Raw genomic sequence first — 22,999 nt, 5'->3', positions numbered from 1 at the left:
ACAGATATTCGTGTACATAAAGACAGTAAAAATAAAATAAAAAAAAGTTTACGGCATTACGGAAACATGATACAAAATCAAAATATGTTATTTCAGAAAAATTAAAGACCTTCCAGGAATTTGAGGTTCATTTTTCTTGAAAAAGTAAAAATTAATAAACTTAAGATAAATCTCGGAGAAGTTCCTCCAAGTAATATTTGTATTGTATTGCATTACATGAAGAATAACTCAAAAATCAACACAAGATAGATGATTTATACTGAAGAGAAACAATGAAATATCGGTACTTGTTTGTAACTGTTCTTAATTGATATTCATCGGAGTATATGGGTGAATGTACAGTTTACAGAAAAAAAGTAAACCGTCTCAAGTAAAAGACAATATTTATAGTACAACATTGTATGCAACAGTTTGCATGTACAGACACTAATGAGTTAGAATGTCCCGTCTGTATCCTTAGCTTCCTTTCTAGAAAACATATTATAACAATTTAAACCTACAGGTCTTGGAGTGCTTGATTGTCTTGGAATATTCCGTTCTGCAGCGTAGTTATTCTATTGTTGCGCAAATCACTAAAACAAAATAATAGTTAGAATCTTACAAAAATCATTGTTTTATTATCTTGTTACCGCCGTAGGATAATAATTCCTCGATTGTATTTATAATTTAACCACTCAGCACAAACTGCAAAAAAAAATCGTAGCTTCGTGCAAGGGATTACATATGTTTTTACTGCGTTAGTTATGGCAGTGGGTAGAGTCTGACTTTAATCTTCAACATGTTCAAAACAGTATATTTGAGACAGTTATGTAGGCCATAGACAATTTGTACTCTTCATATATTCGCTGAATAAAAATTTACAATCAACATTGTCTTACACATGCGTTAATTATAGTCGTCAAATAGTCATACAGTTGAATGACCAGACAGATGTTAGACACAAAAAAAACATTCAATAGATAATGCGTCCTATGTTCTGCACAAAAATTACTTTCATCAGGAACGCTCAATGTTGAGTATTAGAAAGCAAAGAATGTATTAAAACCTTAACTGTTGAAGAGATGTATGTTCACAAGTCATAAATCGATTAGGCAAAAAGGTTATATAACCGATGAAAACACATCAGCTGTTAAAGAAAAAAACAAACCACCAATTAAACTGCTACAACAAAAACCCAAAGACCAACATATACAGAAGCTAACTTATCGATAAAATTTCGTGAAAAAATGATAATAGCCTAATCGATTGAAGTTTTAAATTTGCCTTTGAGTATATTACTTGGACACTGATTAGCTATAGGCTGTTGCTTTGAGATAATATAATGTTATAATGTTAACATACAGTTTTATGAGTGCTGATAGTTCTTTAAACGTTGCTTGATGTAGATAAGTTATACTATTGTTGCCCAAATATCTGAAACAAAATTAAAGTAAGGCAAAATAGTCCTTGAAGTACTGTTATCAATGAAGGTTTACAATTCATCAGTATCCTTACATCGTCTGTATATTTTCTATTTTAGCGACAGCTTTTATGTTTTCCTAAACCCTGATTGGATTGGAGTTTTACAATTAACTTCATGGCACAGAAGACGTACTTGAATTGTTTACCCCCTAATATATCGCGAGTTGAAAAGGTCGTTGATGGTCTGTTTGTTGATTTATATAGAACTAGATTTACATGCTAACTGTATAGTTTAAGTTATAATTTAGTTACTGTAATAAGATGTTGCAGTCACATTTTGAAGCAAAACACTATCAAAACGTTCTGGTGGCATATAAATTCTAAAAGTAATCTTCTTATGCCTCAAAAGATAAGATGCAACAGAACACTATGTATCATAGGAACAGAGATATAAATCCACTAAATTGTCGTTTAATCGCAACAATAAAAATTAAGACAAAACTAATTTTTTTAAATATATACGCCACGCCCGGTCGGTCAACAAAAAAATCTTCAGTCACACTCGAATTAAACCAGTTATCAATTGACAATTACGTACGAAATTGAAGAGCTGTAAGAAACAACTTTTCCAAAATGTTTTGCTGAATACAAACGAAGTTATATGTGTTTTAGGTAGTAGTCCTCGATCTTTCGGAAAAATCAGTGTGTTTGTCTTTTTTTGGCAATGCGAGTAGACCAGAAGGCAGTTAGCCCTCACATAGAAAGATGTTATTAGTTTCAAACGCGCATAACATGTGCTACAAAAGGCACGATTAAAACATGTAGTTAATATTTCACTGTTACAGACGAAAAACGATGAAATCTATAAAAAAAGTTAAATCACAAAAATACTTGACTCCGTGGAAAATTCAAAACGGAAAGTCCTTTATCAAATGGCAAAATAAAAATCTCAAACACATCAAACGAATGGATAACAACTGACATATTCCTAACTTGGTACAGGCATTTTCTTATGTGGAAAATGGTGGTTTAAACTCTCATTTGTATTACAGTCGCATCAAATTCCATTATATTAACAACGATGTGAAAGGTTTTCTCTAATTTATAAAGGTCGTTTATTGTTGGAGCCATGTGGTTTCTGCTGAAGTTTTATCTCAGTCTTTTTATTATCTCGATACTGTTTTCAATAAAGGTTCTAGGTATGCAAACGTTCTTGAGTTTGCTATTTCTGCGTTTGCTATTTTAGTATTTTATAACGGCAATCAAACAAAAACGAATAAGGTTGCTTTGCTGAAAGCAGTCAGTAGCTTTCCCAGTATAAATTTAGTTTTTCAAACGTAATGTCGTTTAACTAAATAATTTAGTTTAAAAAGTTTTTTTCCATATATTTACAGCGTTTGTCAGTTGCAACCAAACTTATTTGTAAGACAAAATAAAATGATTCTCTGTCCAAAATTTGTTTTATAGTACGAGTATGTTTTTCCCTATAAAAGAAATAAGCAAAATATTTAATTGAGTAATACTTACAAATTCTGAAGATTTGGCAAATTTATAAATGCATTCGTCTCAATGGTTGATATGTTACACCAATACAAATTTCTAAAAACATCAAATTGAACAAAATATGACATGTATTATGATGGCTTTGTTATAAAACAGAAAACAATATTGTACAATTCAGTCAATCACCTATAACATTAACAATCTGATCTTACTGTACTAGGTGGGCATTTTGAAAACGCTTACCAGTAAATGTCTATAAAGCAGTTTTCCTCATTTTGATTCCGGTTCCAAAGTACTAACTTATAGATTGATGCTATTCTTCTGGAGAGCGGACCAAATTATTCACGAATGTTATTTCATCACTAAATAAAATATATAAAAAAGTATCACCAGATGCAAAGTCTGACATAGATATAAGAAGATGTGATATGAGTGCCAATGAGGTAACTCTCCTTCCAAGTCACAATTTGTATAAGTAACCATCATAGGTCACAGTTATGCCTTCAACATGGAACCTTGGACCACACCGAACAGCAAGCTATAAAGATCCCCAAAAATGACTTATGTGAAACGATTCAAACAGGAAAACCAACGGCCTTATCAACGGAAGTTGTTGTCAAATAGTTCGTTTCTATGTATGTTGCTCAACAGTGTTTTTTGCTGCATCTCAGTGTTTTTGTTGTTCCGTTGTTCTCCTTTTATATTTAACGTGTTTCCCTTTAATTTTAGTCGGTAACCCGGATTCGTTTTCTCTAAATCGATTTATGATTTTTGAACAGCAGAATACTACTTATTTATCTATATAAAAAACGAAAAAGGAGAACCACAACAACAAACGACAACTGATGAACAACAGGTTCCTGACTTACGACATGTGCAAACAAATGGAGCGGATTTAAACGTTTTAAAACACACAAGTTTTCAACCTAACCTGATATAATAGTGTAACATGACAATATAGAAAGACACACAGTACTACGAAGCATCAATTGAAATGGCTTCTTACCTCAATCAAAAGACATAATAATCAAAAACTAGTAAACATAAATCTATGATAAAATATAAAAACAAAATGTAAAAAAAAATGAGGGGGGGGGGGGAAAGTAAACAAAAATCATACCATTTCTGTTATTATGATACGTGCAATATAATACGTGTACTAGTATCTGATTAACATTATTTAAAAGTAAGACCACTACTGATTTTATTTTGTATATATTGTAGACATATGCATGCCGTTGGAAACATGAGTTAATTAAAAAAATCGGTATGTATCTTTTTTTCCCCTTCCTTTCCATGTATGTTATCATGATTATTATTCTCTTTACTTATCACACACACAAAATGAGAACACACAATCAATTACTGTTCAATGAAAAAACTTACTGATACCTACAGTGTATACAATGATGTCACATTTTGAAATGTTCCATTTTCAATTATGGTAATGGGGTTTTTATCCATATGTCTGAAATGCATAAAAGCAACATATAATTTTATAATATAAGATTATGAAAATTGTTGGTATATATTGTACTTTCTGTTAAAATCATTGGTTAAAAATAATCTTTTAATTATTTATCTTAACTGGTTGCTAATTCAAATTGGAATGTCTAGGCTATTTCAGTACGTTATATATCGTCGTTACTTAGGTTACATTTTGACGGTATGGTATCTTTTCGGGTAGTTGTCTTCTTTTCTTAGCTTTTGATCTTGAAAAGTGATGCTTACAAAGTCGAACTTAATGATTATTTATGTTTCTTGCTTGTTTGAGAGAAAGCGATTGCATTAATTGATCATCTATTTTGCTTCTCCATTTGTTACATATATGTGGTAATTTTATAATATCTAAAAAGATCTGATAAAAAAGATGCTCCTTCAGTCTGCTTACTATGCTCTTATCCACATTTAGAATCACTATGTATTAAATGAAAGAACTGTCGTTTTATTGAATATATCCGGATCCATTAGACCTATGCAGAAATTTCAAAGTTTACCAAAATTAAGAATAAAATTGGAAAATAAGAGGTTTATGGAAGTTTTTTCCTCTTGGTCCATTGATTGATGAAGTTTGATTATTGAGTCCCCCCATTTTTGGTCATGTTGATGTTTTTTTTTTAATGAAGTATTCCTCCTTCGTATTATGAAAATGTGATCATGCCATAACGAAAAAGTATAATAATCGAAAATCAAAAGAAACTTCACCCATTATGATAAATAAAAAAATACTTATGGGAAAACGTTGATTGAAATAAAAAAAAAAACAGATATTACAAATATGTGATGAGGCTAATAAATGGAAAGATAACATCGACAGTATGCAAATAACACACTTTTATTCATAGTCTTCGTAGCATAACATTAGAACTGGCTAATATGACACTGGAAACAAATTAACATTAACGCTAGTTGTTGCTTTTTACCCCTCGATCGGATACATATTCAGTTATTTAAAAGTAGATGTATGTATGCATTCAATAAAACGTATTGTTTACACATACACACTCCATATTGAAAACACAACTCCTTTTGATGGCTTAGGTTTAACTCGTCATGATTTACGACACGGACATATCGTGTTAGATTTCTTGAGGATTAATACTTTATTAATAAATAAGCGTGCCTTATCAACCAATTCTAATCCATATCAGACCTAACAAAAACATCTTACATAGCGTATGCGTCATTTGGGATGTTTCTTGGAATATCAGTCAGTCCTGTGCCATTGCAATGTACAATAACTCCTTCATATTGTGTGATACATAAACAGCTGTTCGGACAAGATAATACCAAATAAGAAGACACTGCAAGGATGATTAGACCAACTGCTGTTCTAAAGCACATCTCTTTATTCTAAAATATATCAGTGATCTGCGTTATGTTCAATATAGGATAGGCATATAAATCATAGATCAATTTATGCACATATCATAGATTTTATCAAGAAAAGATGAATTGTCATAACGAAGAAAATCAGAAAAGAAAAATAATGGAATATAATAAAAATTCGTAGACCCTTTGGTAATAAGCAATATTCATACCACATTGTATATATTAAAGGCCTCTAAATACATGAAAAACAAATTTCGATAAAAGTACTGACGATCTAATTTTTGGGACAAGATGATTGATGAAAAAAAATATGATAAAAAGCAATAACAAAATCCACTGCATGACATGTTCCTGGCCTGGGACAGGCACATATACGAAGGAATGTCATCAAACCCTCTTCTTATTTGGTTCAGTGATGTAACAGTACGATATAACGAAACAGCTGCAAAAGGCTCAACTTGATCAGATTGATACAATATACAAAACAGCTAATGACATACAAAATATTTATAGAGTAAAATATCAATCACTACACATCCAAATCCAATAGCTTTAAAAACATTAATTAAAGTCAGAGAAATCTTGTTCAATATACAAAAAGGAGTTTTGTAAGACCGTAAATTAAGAATATGATCATAACAATAACGCTTAGTTGGTGTATAATGTATTAAACGTTATAATGTATACGGATTTCAAAAAATATTGTTGTGCCGGTAACCTGTTAAAATCAGTTTATTTACATACTCGATAGATTCATTCAGATTGTATGTAAATTGATTTAAATAACATATGATGTGGTTGCCAGTGAGACAACTTTCCAGAAAAATATCAAATGCAACAGAATAAATACAACCAATTACAGATCAACATTTGGTTTTCAACAATAGACAAAACCCTTTTCGTAAATTCGGAATTGAGCTGCAAAAGTTTAAATTTACACGAATGTGTATGTAAGCCAAACAACGGAAAACAAACAATACTACGACAGACAACACACAAGGTAATCAGGTGTAGACAGGCACATGCAAAAATTTCTATGGTACAAATGATCGTTGTTGAACTAATGTGAAAACAGCGAATCATTACAACAATTGCAGAAGATAGGCTACACAGGGATTAACGTATCAGATCGGCACGAAACACACACAAAAACAAATGCAACCGACAAAGACACATGTAACTATGTAAATGTATCGAGTGCGTTTCAAACAGAATATGCAGTCGTACTGAATCTACTAAGTACTAATACATCTTAGTGATTGGGAACTATATAAGGACACACACCGACTTATAACGTTATTTACGTTGAAAGTATGTGTTAGAGCGTCAACTTACTGCACACATATTGATTGCATGTTTCGGTCCGTCAAAAAATATCTTAATAAGTGGCATAACGACTGGTTAGTGCAAATATCAACGACCGTTTCAAATCAAAAAGGTTTACTTGTGCTTAAAATACGAATATATTCTTATAGAACTAACCTCGCGATGAATTTATGTTTTGTTGAAATATAAGAAATACGTAAACAAAAGTGAGAAAATAATGTTTTGAAAATGTCATGACAGTAGGAAAATCATTTAAAGAAAAAAATATTTCAAACAATGCTTTAAAAAAATCAGTTCATTTAAGTTCGTATATTTCAGTACATTGCACAATGCTAAGGTGTGAAGATTTGTGTACAGAAAAGGCATCAGTTTTATTCATTATTTTTATACATATACACTTTTTAGATTATCGAACGTTTTAGTTTCGAAATTATTTTTAATCAATGGTGTACCCGTATTTTCTACTTAGCATTTCATAAAGATTTACTTGTCTTTTGTGTTCAAATCATCAGTTATATGACAGATTTCTTGTTTTATATGTGATAACTGTTTTAATGCAATGGTCGCAAAAATATAAATTTCCACTGAAAATATCTCACAGTTACAGTAAATACGTATTAGCTTAATAGAAAATAAAATATTGTGTGTTTAAAAAAAAGTATTTAATTCATTAAAATTCAATCTAAAGAATTTAAGTTCGTTAATGATTTTTTTTTATTTTCAAAGACAAAAAATCAAACATACCTTTCTAACTTCTATCTCTCAATATTATTTCGTGCAATGCATTTAAAAGTTTCATACAGCTTCGTATATATAGTAATGAAACGACCCCTACATCTGATCAAGGAACGATAACACTGTGTTGTCTTTTTAGTTCAGTCAGGTAGGTGTTGTGTATATGTCATTTATACATCTTTAGTTTTTCTATTTGTAATTCGGAGAACTAAAAAAAAACTGCAAGACATGATATGAGAAATACCATTACTGTTTGTTTCATACAGTAGAGAAGAACACAAAACAATAGAAAGCAAGTGAAAGTCAATTTTAAACAGTAAAGTAGCAGCATTTAAAGAGAGTCGAAAGACACCAGAGTGACATAAAAACTTATAAGTCGAAAATAAACTGACAGCGCGATGACTTTCGAAGAAAAGGACCAACAGACAAACAAAAGTTCACATAACGCCACATAGGAACTTAAAGACTGAGCAAAACGAACACCACTTAAACACTGTGAGTGTTTTCAGGTAATCAGGGAGGGTAGGCATATCTTGCGTCACATGTGGCATCTATGGTAGGACTCATGCTAGTACACACCCGGTAATTAATATTAATCGATAGGTCAAAATCAAGAAAGGGGAAAATATCTTTGTCATATCTATTTGATTATCATGTTGATTAAGATTATTCCACAATATTGACTTCTGTACCACTATTTTACCTATTATGTCTGTTTGTTTTGTTCACACATTGTATCCTATATAATGTGATGTTATGCAACTATCACACAAATGACTATCTATAAAACCAGGATTTATCCAACATATTTTAAGCATGCAAGGAAATGTATGAACCAGGTCAGAAATATTACATTTAATTTGTTTTCCATTTGTTTATCTGTTGGAGCTATTCATTTTTGAAATTCGACAAAGATAATTCTTTGAGCAGTCAGGGTTGTTTAATACAATGTTTGGTAAGTTTATGATTTTATTCGTGATACATATTATCATTATTGCTGGCCATTGCTATACTAGTATCTTAAAACTGAATAAAAAGTCACAGGATGTGAACACAAAAACCAAACATGTTTTTATTTTTGCTTAAAACTTTGTTAATTCCTCTATTTGTAAAATTAAAACTACGGTTTACACCAGTGAATTGTTTTCACACTAAAATGCAGTCATAGGTAACATTTCAACGCGTAGAAAAACAGATTGTTTTGTATTATACAGAATGCCAAATATAGCTTGATCATATTTTTCCACGAAACAGAACTCTTAAACTTAAGAAATTTGATACGTACAAATATTGAGACGCGACGATGTTATCACACTGAAATACTGAAACAACATATTTAGCTTCAATCTAAAGGCTATTGTTGGGTATTCATTTGCATACAACTTAAACAAAAAATGGTTGTACAATTTATGTTTTTATATAAATATAAAGAGACTTTATCTTTCGTTGAACAGGATGTTTTTCCCGATACATATATATATGAATTATATTTGGAATAGTATGCGTTTATCTGTATCTTGGTGGTTTTATATGAACGACAAGAAGACAATGTAAATGAACATTTGATTTAACAATAGACATGCTATATGTCACTAAAATGCATCAACTTATCAGATTAACATTATCCGCTGATCAAACATCCTGTCGTGCTTAGTGAAATAAGTAACATAATACACAAAACATCGAATAGTTAGTTGGTCATTATTTCGTAGTGTATTTGTTTGTATAAACTTCCCTTTATTTATGTCGCCTTAAAATTTCTATAGCTTTACATAAAGAGTTGTGCTAATAAGAATTATCATTGATATGGAAGGATGAGTTGAAAGAAAACTGATAGATAAACTGAGAGAAATATACATGCATATGCCTGTGTGGAATGACAGATACAAGTTGTCCTTGTGAATCCGTACCTTAAACCTTATTTTTCTTGTCACTTCTACAGCAACAACGTCCGGCATTTCACATACCGCCTTTTTCATCTTACATAACTTTACCTGATTAAAATCATTCATTTCGGAATATATTATTAATCATAGGTTCCAATCAACGACGACAAGTAGAAGACGAGGGTATTATGAGTGTCATATATTAATCTCTGCATGATCATAATTAAACATACATTTGTATACATTCGTCTATAGTTGCAATAAGTATAAGATATAAATTGAAATTATAATTATAATCACGCTTAATTTGTTAGAAAATGGAGTGAATATTTTTTGTACTTTTTTCACAAACCTAAATGACATAAGTTACACAGTGTATATGAACAATAGTTTAACCTTCTCTTTATCGGGATGTTTTTTTCTATTATTTGGAAAATGTTTTATATTTTTATCAGTAACTTCATCTCTCAATATGAAATAAACAAATATAAGGAGGTGACTTTCAAGCAAAAATATAAAACTTCCTTACTGTCTCACGTTTTCTCTTCACATTGTGATCATGATAATCAAAGATCGGTGGGACGTTTCGTTGCTTAACCAGACATAAATTAATGTTCTTTAAGGTAGATGGGGTGTCTAAATTATAAGCCATAGAATCTTTTAATAATTTGCCAAAATGTAGTTCATATCCTGCTTGTTTAAAAACATTAATAAAAAGAATGGGTCACCGGACTTATTTTCACACTACAGGTTGTGCAAAATTGTCAAGATTTTGTATAGATTATGCATGGAAAATCCATTTTTCTGCCATAAAACGCAAACCCCATCATAGAATTTTGAGATAAAATATGAGAAGATAGCTCCAATATTATGCTTTCAGATAAGAAAAAGAAAAAATGAGGTCACCGGACTCGGTTTCTTGCTACGTGTAAAAATGGGTAAATTCCTAACACATTTTATTGTAAAAGTAACACTATCTGAATTATCTGTCCTTGCATTTGAGTTGCCTCCCCTTATTTGACAAAGTTGGGAAACAATTAATCAAACAGAAGAATTCTTTTTTTTGTAAAATACAATCATAAATATGATCAAACATGGCATTTTCTATATTATTATGAAAATTCTTACACATGAATTACCTACTACTATAAAAATTTGCACATTTCATCAAAGATCTAGACCTTGTTTTCTAGTATTTCAAAATCCAAAATGGAGGAAGACACCCTATCTACCTTAAATGACATACTATCTATGACTAAATTCACCCGTATTGCGCAGTAAAATTCATCATGTTAAGATATATGTGACCTTGCTCTACAGAAAATGAATGGTAGTTTGGAATTTAAGAATGATTAATGGACTATATATTATACGTACTAATTTATGACGTAGCTCAAACATAAAAACTTATGTGTAAAAAAATCTACTAAAAACGCTCGATGTATGAAAGTATGATGCAAACATTGTCATAATTGGGAAGAATATGTGGTAAAACATGGGTTGGAATTATGCAAAATGTATAATGTGCAGATGTAATTATAATCAAATTTTTTTTCATGCGTTCTTAAACAAACTCAGATAGGACTACTGAGGTTTTTACTTTATGCACTGTTCACAAAAAATTTAGTATAGTTATCAATAACCCTCGTTCTTTGTGATTATTGTTTTTTCATAAAAACAAAATGAAAAAAATAATCTTTTGAATGAGAGTGTTGACAAAAGATAAGTATCTTAGCCATGAAAAGATTAGAAAAAATCCGTAGTTGAACATTATATTATAAGAAGAATTAGGGACATGTCATTTAAAAGACATTACGTCCGAATTAGTGACGATCAACGAGCACTGATTTCAAATGTGAAAGATTTTTTTCTGATCAATACTTATTTCATAAATACCACAAACTACTAAATGATTTTTATGAATACTAGTACTTAATTCAACGTCATCTAGTCAATTCTTTGTATGACAATCTTAACAATCCAAAATGTTGTGTAACCCCTGCAAGTTATCTTGTGATAACTTATTTAATAGCAGTATGATGCAATGCATCTTATATCTCCTTTCTGAACTGTATGTTAATGTAGTCAATTTATTAATTATATTTACAAAACAAATATTTGGATGGCCATTGAAGTAGATCTAAAATAATCTAGGTATTTTCTGCACATTTATAACTTATGTTATAAATTGCTATCGAATATCTGCACGCATTCAAGATTCATAGCTGAATGGGCTAGACCTTCAATGTCCCCGTTCTTAATCCAGTACAGAATCACGTAAAACCGACTTAAAAAATTTGAATAAGAAGATGTGGTATGATTGCAAACAAGACAAATATCCACCAAAGTTCAATTGAAGCTGAAGTAGGCAAGTAGCTATCAACAATTAGAAACCCGAATACCGTATGATCAACTTAAAAAGCCCCCAACATGATTAATATAACTGAATTCATCGAAAAAACGGCATAATTTATAACAGGACAATTTACGAAAACCCAATATGATAGTCATGAACCAAAGATATCGACTGAATTACAGGCTTTGGCTTTTGACATGCACATAAGTTTGTCTGTTTATCGGTACTAAAACATAAATATATGTTCTATTATCGACATATTCGACATTTTTTACAGAGGATTCTTAAAATGAGGGAACATGAATTCATCACAGACATGTACAGCTATTAATAGTAAGTAAGTAAATTTTATTATAGTGACATGTGTAATAACAGTTTTATAAAATACAAATATATTACATAAACAAGAAAATACATTTGACCCATTGGGTCTTTAAGTCAGTTTCAAAATCACGAAACGTATTTATTATAATATTTAATAAGTAAACGAACATTATAGGAACACGGAGAATTGATTTAGTTATCCGAGAGACAACTATATATAAAAAAGAAAAAGAAAGTGACGAAAGCTTTTTTGATTACCATGAAGCATTCATTTTACAGGTTAGGAAATTTTATTTAACACACTTTAACAAGTAGCCAGCCCAGTAGCCAGTACTTCGGTACTGGCATGAAAATACGGATTTTTTGTGTTATTAAAGTTTGCTGTTACAAAATATTAGAAATTATTTTAAATTAAGTAATGTACCTCCCTCATGCAAAGCTCTGATTCCTTTCACGGATTTGGCTATACTTTTTGGACCTTTTGGATTATAGTTCTTCATCTTTTATATTAGCTCTTGATTTCAAATATTTTGGCCACGAGCATCACTGAAGAGACATGTATTGTCGAAATGCGCATCTGGTGCAAGAAAATTGGTTCCGTTAATTTTATTACTACCACTGGGTCGATGCCTCTGCTGGTGGACTATTAGTCCCTGAGGGTATCACCAGCCCAGTAGCCAGTACTTCGGTACTGGCATGAAAATATGGATTTTTTGTGTTATTAAAATTTGCTGTTACAAAATATTAGAAATTATTTTAAATTAAGGAATGTATCTCCCTCATGCAAAGCTCTGATTCCTTTCACGGATTTGGCTATACTTTTTGGACCTTTTGGATTATAGCTCTTCATCTTTTATATTAGCTTTGGATTTCAAATATTTTGGCCACGAGCATAACTGAAGAGACATGTATTGTCGAAATGCGCATCTGGTGCAAGAAAATTGGTACCGTTAATTTTATTACTACCACTGGGTCGATGCCTCTGCTGGTGGACTATTAATCCCCGAGGGGATTTTATTTTCTAAAAAGTGATAGATACATGCAGTCTTCAGAAATGATTAAAGGACAATAAAACAAATCACACGAAATATAGGGGGAGTCCGTGGGGGGTCATCCCTACCCCCTTCAATTCGAGAATAAGCTTTTAACTTGTAAACGGTCCAGATCCCCACCCCTAAACCATATATTTTCTTGTATGGGACAATTAAACTAATCAAATGAAATTAAATAAAATAAAAGTTCTTGGGGGTCACCCCAACCCCGTTCAATTTGAAAATGTACTATTATCTTGTAAACGGTCCAGATCCCCACCCCTAAACCATATATATTCTTGAATGGGACGATAAAACAAATCAAATGAAATTAAATGGAAGTCCCCGGGGGTCATCCCTACCTGGTTCAATTTTAGAATTTGCTATTATCTTGTAAACGGTCCAGATCCCCACCCCTAAACCATATATATTCTTGTAGGGGACAATAAAACAAATGAAATGATATAAAAGGAAAGTCTCTAGGGGGTCACCCCACCCCTCTTGTTTTAAAACTTGTAAACGGTCAACATCCCCACCCCTAAACTATATATATTCTTGTAAGGGACAATAAAACTAATCAAATGAAATTAAATGGAAGTTCCTTGGGGTCACCCTCACCCCGTTCAATTTAAGAATGTACTATTATCTTGTAAATGGTCCAGATCCTCACCCCTAAACCATATATATTCTTGTAGGAGACAATAAAACAAACGAAATGAAATAAGAGGAAAGTCCCTAGGAGGTCAGCCCAACCCCTCTTGTTTGAAAACTTGTAGACGGTCAACATCCCCACCCCTAAACTATATATATTCTTGTAAGGGACAATAAAACTAATCAAATGAAATTAAATGGAAGTTCCTGGGGGTCACCCCATCCCGTTCAATTGGAGAATTTACTATTATCTTGTAAATGGTCCAGATTCCCACCCCTAAACCATATATATATTCTTGTAGGGGACAATAAAACAAATAAAATGAGATAAAAGGGAAGTCCTGAGGGGGTCATCCAACCCCCTCTTGTTTGAAAACTTGTAAACGGTCAACATTCCCACCCCTAAACCATATATATTCTTGTAGGGGACAATAAAACAAATAAAAAGAAATAAAAGGGAAGTCACTAGGGGTCACCACACCCCACTCTTGTTTGAAACTTGTTAATGGTCAACATCCCCACCCCTAAACCATATATATTCTTGTAGGGGACAATAAAACAAATGAAATGAAATAAAAGGAAAGTCCCTAGGGGGTCACCCCACCTCCTCTTGTTTGAAAACTTGTAAACGGTCAACATCCCCACCCCTAAACTATATATATTCTTGTAAGGGACAATAAAACTAATCAAATGAAATTAAATGGAAGTTCCTGGGGGGTCACCCCCATCCCGTTCAATTTGAGAATGTACTATTATCTTGTAAATGGTCCAGATCCTCACCTCTAAACCATATATATTCTTGTAAGGGACAATAAAACAAATGAAATGAAATAAGAGGAAAGTCCCTAGGGGGTCATCCCACCCCCTCTTGTTTGAAAACTTGTAAACGGTCAACATCCCCACCCCTAAACTATATATATTCTTGTAAGGGACAATAAAACTAATCAAATGAAATTAAATGGAAGTTCCTTGGGGTCACCCTCACCCCGTTCAATTTAAGAATGTACTATTATCTTGTAAATGGTCCAGATCCTCACCCCTAAACCATATATATTCTTGTAGGAGACAATAAAACAAACGAAATGAAATAAGAGGAAAGTCCCTAGGAGGTCAGCCCAACCCCTCTTGTTTGAAAACTTGTAGACGGTCAACATCCCCACCCCTAAACTATATATATTCTTGTAAGGGACAATAAAACTAATCAAATGAAATTAAATGGAAGTTCCTGGGGGTCACCCCATCCCGTTCAATTGGAGAATTTACTATTATCTTGTAAATGGTCCAGATTCCCACCCCTAAACCATATATATATTCTTGTAGGGGACAATAAAACAAATAAAATGAGATAAAAGGGAAGTCCTGAGGGGATCATCCAACCCCCTCTTGTTTGAAAACTTGTAAACGGTCAACATTCCCACCCCTAAACCATATATATTCTTGTAGGGGACAATAAAACAAATAAAAAGAAATAAAAGGGAAGTCACTAGGGGTCACCACACCCCACTCTTGTTTGAAACTTGTTAATGGTCAACATCCCCACCCCTAAACCATATATATTCTTGTAGGGGACAATAAAACAAATGAAATGAAATAAAAGGAAAGTCCCTAGGGGGTCACCCCACCTCCTGTTGTTTGAAAACTTGTAAACGGTCAACATCCCCACCCCTAAACTATATATATTCTTGTAAGGGACAATAAAACTAATCAAATGAAATTAAATGGAAGTTCCTGGGGGGTCACCCCCATCCCGTTCAATTTGAGAATGTACTATTATCTTGTAAATGGTCCAGATCCTCACCTCTAAACCATATATATTCTTGTAAGGGACAATAAAACAAATGAAATGAAATAAGAGGAAAGTCCCTAGGGGGTCATCCCACCCCCTCTTGTTTGAAAACTTGTAAACGGTCAACATCCCCACCCCTAAACTATATATATTCTTGTAAGGGACAATAAAACTAATCAAATGAAATTAAATGGAAGTTCCTGGGGTCACCCCCACCCCGTTCAATTTAAGAATGTACTATTATCTTGTAAATGGTCCAGATCCCCACCCCTAAACCATATATATTCTTCTAGGGGACAATAAAACAAATAAAATGAAATAAAAGGGAAGTCCCTAGGGGGTCACCCCACCCCACTCTTGTTTGAAAACTTGTTAATGGTCAACATCCCCACCCCTAAACCATATATATTCTTGTATGGGACAATAAAACAAATCAAATGAAATGTAGGTAAAGTCCCTGGGGGTCATCACCACCCCTCCTGTTTGAATACTTGTAAATGGTGGAGACCCCCACCAGTAAGCCATATATATTCTTGTATGGGACAAAAAATCAAATCAAATGAACATGGGACCATATGAATTGCGAGTTATGGGAGCTTTGTTTGGGAGACTTCGTAGCAGCATCCTGTTACAATTACTTCTTGTTATATATTCTTTTTACACATTTTACAGGGTGGAGAAGGTGTATGGTTTCATGTCTTGTATAAATGAACCTGCCCCACACCTCTCTTTTTCTTTCTTCAATTTCTCTCTATAATATGGTCTGGGGTTTATGTGGTTTGAGGGTAAAAAGCTTTATTTTGAGGGGAAGTGCTGCCCAAATTTTTTATGAAGCTGGACTAAGTAATTTTTCCTGAATTTTGCCCCTGGAAGTTATTTATCATTTTTGCAATGAACACAAAGACATCTATACATAAGGGGCTTTTTAGTTTTGCATCCAAAAAGGGAGGATTATTTTGTAAATACTTATTTGGTAGCAATTAACCATAAATGAAATTAGAATTGAAAAAGTAGACAAATACAGTCACAATGATTCATTTACAAAAATAATGTTTTACAAATTTTCTTTATTTTATAATCAGAATTTTCATATTAAGGTAGATTCATGGTATACCGCCATCTTGGATTGTACAATCACAGTACACAATCGGTCTAGTTATTTACCTAAATCTGCAAATTTGGAGACAGATTTGCAATTCAATGGTAAGACTGTTTTCTCTATTTAGAGAAAACTGGTTAATTAATCGTATTATCCAAAATATTTTAACAAATATATTTTTTTTTGGTTTTAAAATCATTATTTTCAAATGAGCCATTTAAGGGGAGATAACTCTTTTAGTACAAAATTTATACTGGGCTAATAGGGAAATTTTTTATTTTTACTTGTAGCAAGAAAACAAGTACGGTGACACCTTGTTTTCTTTTTATTTTCTTAAAACATATTATGAAACCTTTCTTCTCACAATTTCTTTCAAAAAAATAGCACGGTTACCTATACTTTTTATTAAATATTTGAAAAGAGCATAGTAAAATCTTCATTTTGACAAATTAAAAAACAATTCTGTCTCAAAAAAATATATACTTGTGATCTACCTTATGTCATCTTTTGCATGGGATCAGAGACCAAGCGGTCTGATACCTTACATATTTAGTCATTTAAAAACACCTAGAATGATGTGTAGAATGCAGGATAATGCATGAAGGCAAAAAAGAAAATTAAGAAGGGGCACCCACCCTCATTCCACATTATTAGAAATTAATATGAGTCTGTGATCTATAAGAATAAAGGTAAACATGAATTCACAATCATATTATGTAAAAAAAAAATATAAATTGAAAAAATCAATTGTATATTCCAAATAAAATTATGAACTCAAGTCTAAATAGTTTATAGTTTATCTAATTAACCAATACATGTGCCAATGATACATGCAGGAATTTGTGCCACACATTTCAACAATTTTCTTAATGGATTGAATGTTCTTTCTGTGAATTCATCAACCATACTTAAAGTAAAAGGAGAATGAACCTGGAAAGAAAATATTTGCAGTTGCAAAAGAATCCTGTAAGTAAAATTTAAAAGAAGACACAGTTTGAAACATGGTTAATTTAATGAGTAATTGGAAGGTAATTAAACCTGTAGTTATATAATTTTCAAAGTACTTTTTTGATAATTTTCCAAAGTAGATATAAAGTATAATGAGGACCATAGTTATATTCATATTTGCTCTTAAGCAGTCATAAAAAGAATTAACAGATCTTGGTAATAATTTCAAGTTTAGGGTCAATATTTCAAATCAATTTTGTGGTAAAGCATTGTTATATATACTTGAAGACTTTCATGTATAGAACATGACAAAAATATTGAACTAGAATTAGTTACATTTGTATTTATTAAATGAAATCTATATTAATGGATTATTTCAACAAATTTAATGAAACTTATTTGGTTTTGAAAGCCTTTATACATTATTATTACAAATTTCATAGTTAACAGCCTGAGTTTCCAGTTAATTTCAAATGTAATATGTTTTAGCTATTATATTTGAACACTGCATGCACTTTCATTTATATATATTTGTTACTCTTTTTTTTCATTAGGTTGAAGCTAGTTTTGTCGCAGAATGGCAAATGTTTGGTATTGGTTGAAAATTTGAAAATAATACAGGTAAATTTAAAGAATTTAGGCATTAGCTTTATTAATATAAAAGATATTCCCAAATGTCAAGGTGAAAGTGGACATTGTAGATTCTAAACACCCACGTGAAAGCAACAGTCTTCTATGGTGAGAGGATGCCATACTTAGCAATGCTCTTGTTATTATATGGAATATGATTTTTTTTCAGTTTCAATGTGAGTGGATTTATAGTTATTTTATTAAAAGAAATGGATTTGTTTATCATTATATTCATTATTTTGATATTGAACAACCAAAATTGATAACAAGTAATATAAAAGTCTCACTTATTAAATCCTATATTATATAAATTTTCTTATTTAATTTTTGTTATATTTTTCATCAATTGTAGGTCTCATGGTTATCCTTTACTAGCAGGTTACTAGCAGCAGTTTTACAGAAAAATAAAGGATGGCTGTCAATGGTAAATACATACATTTTAGGATAATTACATGTAGTTACCTTTGAGAAAAAAACTTGAGGTTTTATTTGAGACTTTTTAATCTAATAATGGTGTGTTGCAGGCATAAACATTTCTTTTTGGACACTATATTTAGTAGATTCAACTATAAAATGTAGGATCATGTAAACTTGTACACAGATGTCACTGACCTACATTTTCCACTTCACTAACTTTGGTTACGTTAAACATCTAATTGCACATACAACACATGTATATCGCAGCAACTATAAGATGTCAGATCATACAAACTTATATATACACTCTCAGAGTCTCAGTTAGTAACTCAGCTTCCAGGAAAACGAAGGTCACAGTAATCCACATTTTACACTATTGATTTGTGCTTTATTTTATAATTTAAATATAAAGTATATTATCAAGACTGCCACTGGTTCTTATGTGCCACAATTATGACAATGAAGCTAACTATGTGATGTAGATTACTTATGTTTATCACAAACTTGGTCACATGCTGTATATGTAAATTTATACCAAAAAGAACAGTTCAACTGTTTTGATTTAAGGTAAACGGTAAAGGTCACACCTATTAAATATACATGTAGATCTCACAAACATGTTTAACCCCGCCGCATTTTTGCGCCTGTCCCAAGTCAGGAGCCTCTGGCCTTTGTTAGTCTTGTATTATTTTAATTTTAGTTTCTTGTGTACAATTTGGAAATTAGTATGGCGTTCATTATCACTGAACTAGTATATATTTATTTAGGGTCCAGATGAAGGACGCCTCCGGGTGCGGGAATTTCTCGCTACATTGAAGACCTGTTGGTGACCTTTTGCTGATGTTTTTTACTGTGGTCGGGTTGTTGTCTCTTTGGCACATTCCCCATTTCCATTCTCAATTTTATACCTTGATTTTGCATTGGACACTATAATGCTCCCTATATCATATATATTGTCAATTATTGCATTACAAATTGCCATTGTACACAAAACAAAAACCACTAAAAAGGATGTCCATCATAGGCAGAAGCAATATAAAAAGCATACCCATCACATGACCTAATTATTGCAATCACTTCAAAAACCTGGCCATATATCATATTATAAAACGCTTAATGAGTGCCTTTGTTAGTCAGGTATAATATAATCTTTTTAAATTGATGTTTTAATGCATGATTGGATTAATTTTGCACTCACTGAAATAATATATAGATTTAGTAGTTTATTAGTATATTAAACCTTTTCATTACAAATAAATAAATTAAACTTTCAGGTAAATGCAGCATCAGAACGTTCCCCAGGAAAATTTACGCCGAAAGTTTGGGAAAATATGAATAAGAAATTGGAGAGGCAAACAGATAACCAGAAAACAAAGATTTCAAAAGAAAAGAATTGAAATAAAAAGAATAGAAAGAGGCCCACGTAGTTCAAATGTTAAAGAAGGAGCAACATATGAAATAGAAATTAAAGTAAATGACAATGCTTTAGTGTTTGTGACATTTAGCAATTCCTTCTCATATTCTTTATATATTCTTTATACATATATAAATAGATCAATGTTTAAGATTTTGATTTTCAAACAAGACGTCCTTCAAAATTTTGTAATATCACTCAGGTAGCAGCTGTCAGTGGATCAAACCTATTCCACGGATGTAATACGTAAAGTTGTGACATTTTAAATAAAGCAAGTAAAATAACTGGTATTTTCTTTCCGTAATGCCACTAATAGTAATATGATATATCTGACTGGGAGCAACATGTACTATTCAATATGGATGGATTGACAATTTTGACTGAGAACAAAGTGAACTCTAATAATGCTATGACGTTCAATCAGTACTTGACTGGATCAGAGGAGTAATCTATTTACATATTTGTAAATATAACAGTTATATGTTTGCTTGATTTTTGAGGCATTCAAAATAAAGAAAGTTGAAAAACATTTGAAAAAGTAATTATTTCATAATTTTTTGGTTATGTTAATATGACAACTGAAATATATAATGTATTATCATTATGCTTCATCAAACTTAAATCATTAATTGAGGAAAGGGTGACAAAGTCTTGACATTTTTTTAATCCATTTACTTGCATGACTATTATAAAATTGAGAAAGGAAATGGTGAATATGTCAAAGCGACAACCACCCGACCATAGAGCAAACAACAGCCGAAGGCAACCAATGGGTCTTCAATGTAGCGAAAATTCCCGCACCCGTAGGTGTCCTTCAGCTGGCCCCTAAATTATGTATGAATCGATAATTTAAAAAAAATATATGGTGATTTTTCGCTAACTTCTGAGTAATTTATTTTGCTCATTTAAGACCACAGTAATGCAAATATAAGCTGCATTACAATGTATCATAATATTTGTATACTTCTACATAGAAGCCATGTGTTGTTGTTCTGAAATCATGGTATTTGATCTCTTATTGTCTGTTAGATTGTAACTCAGAACATCAGAACAATGCAAAAACTTTAATTTTCCAACTTCATGTCCTGTTGCAATGGTAATCGTTGTTCGTAGAAACCAAAAAAATGCTTTCATTTGATTGCCTTGTGAAACTGTATTATTCTGTGTTAGTTTAACAAAGGATATGACAACATATGTCAAAATTGGTTCACCGATGATGAAAGATATACAAAAAACTGCTGTTGGTCACTATTTCGTTAGGGGTCACAAAAACGTTTTTCGGGCAAAAAATAGTCTTGTGACCCATATTTTATTTTTATTTCTTTAAAGCTCATTGTTTTGACCATCTTATGTTAAATTAAAAAAAATATTCATTGGACCATTTTTTTGGAAATTTTAGAAAAATAGAAATTTTAACAAAATCTGTGTTTTTGGGTGGAGCAGTGTTGATAAAATTGGAGCCGAAATCAATGAATATGAATAAAACTGCCATTATTTGTGTTTTATTTACAATTTAAATAATAATTTTGTAATAAATGAAGAACAAACCCTTCAAAATACTTTCAAAGGCTTCAAAAAAATCCAGAGTTTTTATAGTATATGTATGCAAATTTTAAGAAATATTCAATGGTGGAAAAAAAATTGCTATATCTGTAGGTGAAATTTATTTGTCATACGTAAACGAAAGTATTCTGTAAATGAAAACTTTGAAAATCTTGAACATATATCAAGAAAAAAATAATTTTGAGATCGCTTTTATAAACAATGAGACATTATCTAAAATGAGTTTCAGCGATAATTTTGAAGGGGAAAAAGGCAGGCTTGATTTATAGATTTTAGGAAATTGCATCATGTTATTTCCGAATGATAGTGTATAGCATTTTCTATTTATATATATATAGCTAACGCCAGTATTTTTTAATCATATTTAATCCGATGGACAAGGTATAAGAGGTTGTCCTTTCACAAAGGCAGACATATACCTATAAAAGTGCCTATATATAAAATAATTATAAAACTTTTATCTTTCAAAGTCTAATATTTTAGTCTTTGAATTATTTGATATCAATATAATAACCACATTTACTAATTAATTAACATTTGTACTTGAACTATGTTTTTCGAAATAGTATCTGACTGCTTTCAAGTGCTTTATATATTCACCTTTTTCTGCCTATGATCGCAAAAAATACAAATCATGTCCCTTTAAAAAGTTTCCTTTGTACAGTTAATGTTTAAAAACTTTATTGAAATTAACAAATTTCGTGTTTATAATGTAATTTTAGTCATTGTTACTCAAATAAACATTCTTACATGATTTTTCATATCTTATCTAGAGTAAAAGGTAAAAAATCTAACATACCTTCATAACCTCTTTCATTTAACGTTATTTCGTTAAATGTATTTTGTACAGCTCTATAATATTATTATTAAACGACACCTACATGTGTGCAAGGGAAGATAACACTTCTATTTAGTTTAATTAGTTTACCGTGCATAGGTGTCCTGACTACGTCAATTCGTCAAATATAGTTGTCTTATTTTTTATGTGGAGTGTTGAATAAAAGCTGCAGGATTTGAGACAAGACTAAATGTCGAATGCATAGAAGTATTCAACAATTAATCCTATAAACTTATCAATTTTAGTATGTTACGTAACT

At 31.4% G+C, this 22,999-nt stretch overlaps 1 protein-coding gene across 2 annotated transcripts in view; it reads right to left on the bottom strand.

The window, feature by feature from the left end:
• LOC139515903 (reticulon-4 receptor-like 1) overlaps positions 1-22,786 on the bottom strand; it is a 29,465-nt gene extending 6,679 nt beyond the window's left edge. Inside the window, exons 1-6 of one of the 2 annotated variants that reach the window (XM_071305657.1) lie at positions 22,702-22,786; positions 5,576-5,757; positions 4,301-4,372; positions 2,929-3,000; positions 1,342-1,413; positions 501-572 (exon numbers count right to left, since the gene is read on the bottom strand). In XM_071305657.1, coding sequence (XP_071161758.1) covers positions 501-572; positions 1,342-1,413; positions 2,929-3,000; positions 4,301-4,372; positions 5,576-5,757; positions 22,702-22,719 — 488 coding nt within the window. In that variant the 5' untranslated portion in view covers positions 22,720-22,786. Of the gene's footprint in view, positions 1-500; positions 573-1,341; positions 1,414-2,928; positions 3,001-4,300; positions 4,373-5,575; positions 5,758-7,806; positions 7,919-22,701 lie in introns of those variants that run through there. The other variant, XM_071305658.1, reaches the window with a different exon arrangement.
• Between the last annotated feature and the right edge of the window lie 213 nt (positions 22,787-22,999).

The sequence above is a fragment of the Mytilus edulis genome, chromosome 3 (genome assembly GCF_963676685.1).
Source record: "Mytilus edulis chromosome 3, xbMytEdul2.2, whole genome shotgun sequence".
In the NCBI taxonomy this organism is placed as follows: domain Eukaryota; kingdom Metazoa; phylum Mollusca; class Bivalvia; order Mytilida; family Mytilidae; genus Mytilus; species Mytilus edulis.
This window is presented reverse-complemented; position numbering and strand designations above follow the sequence as displayed.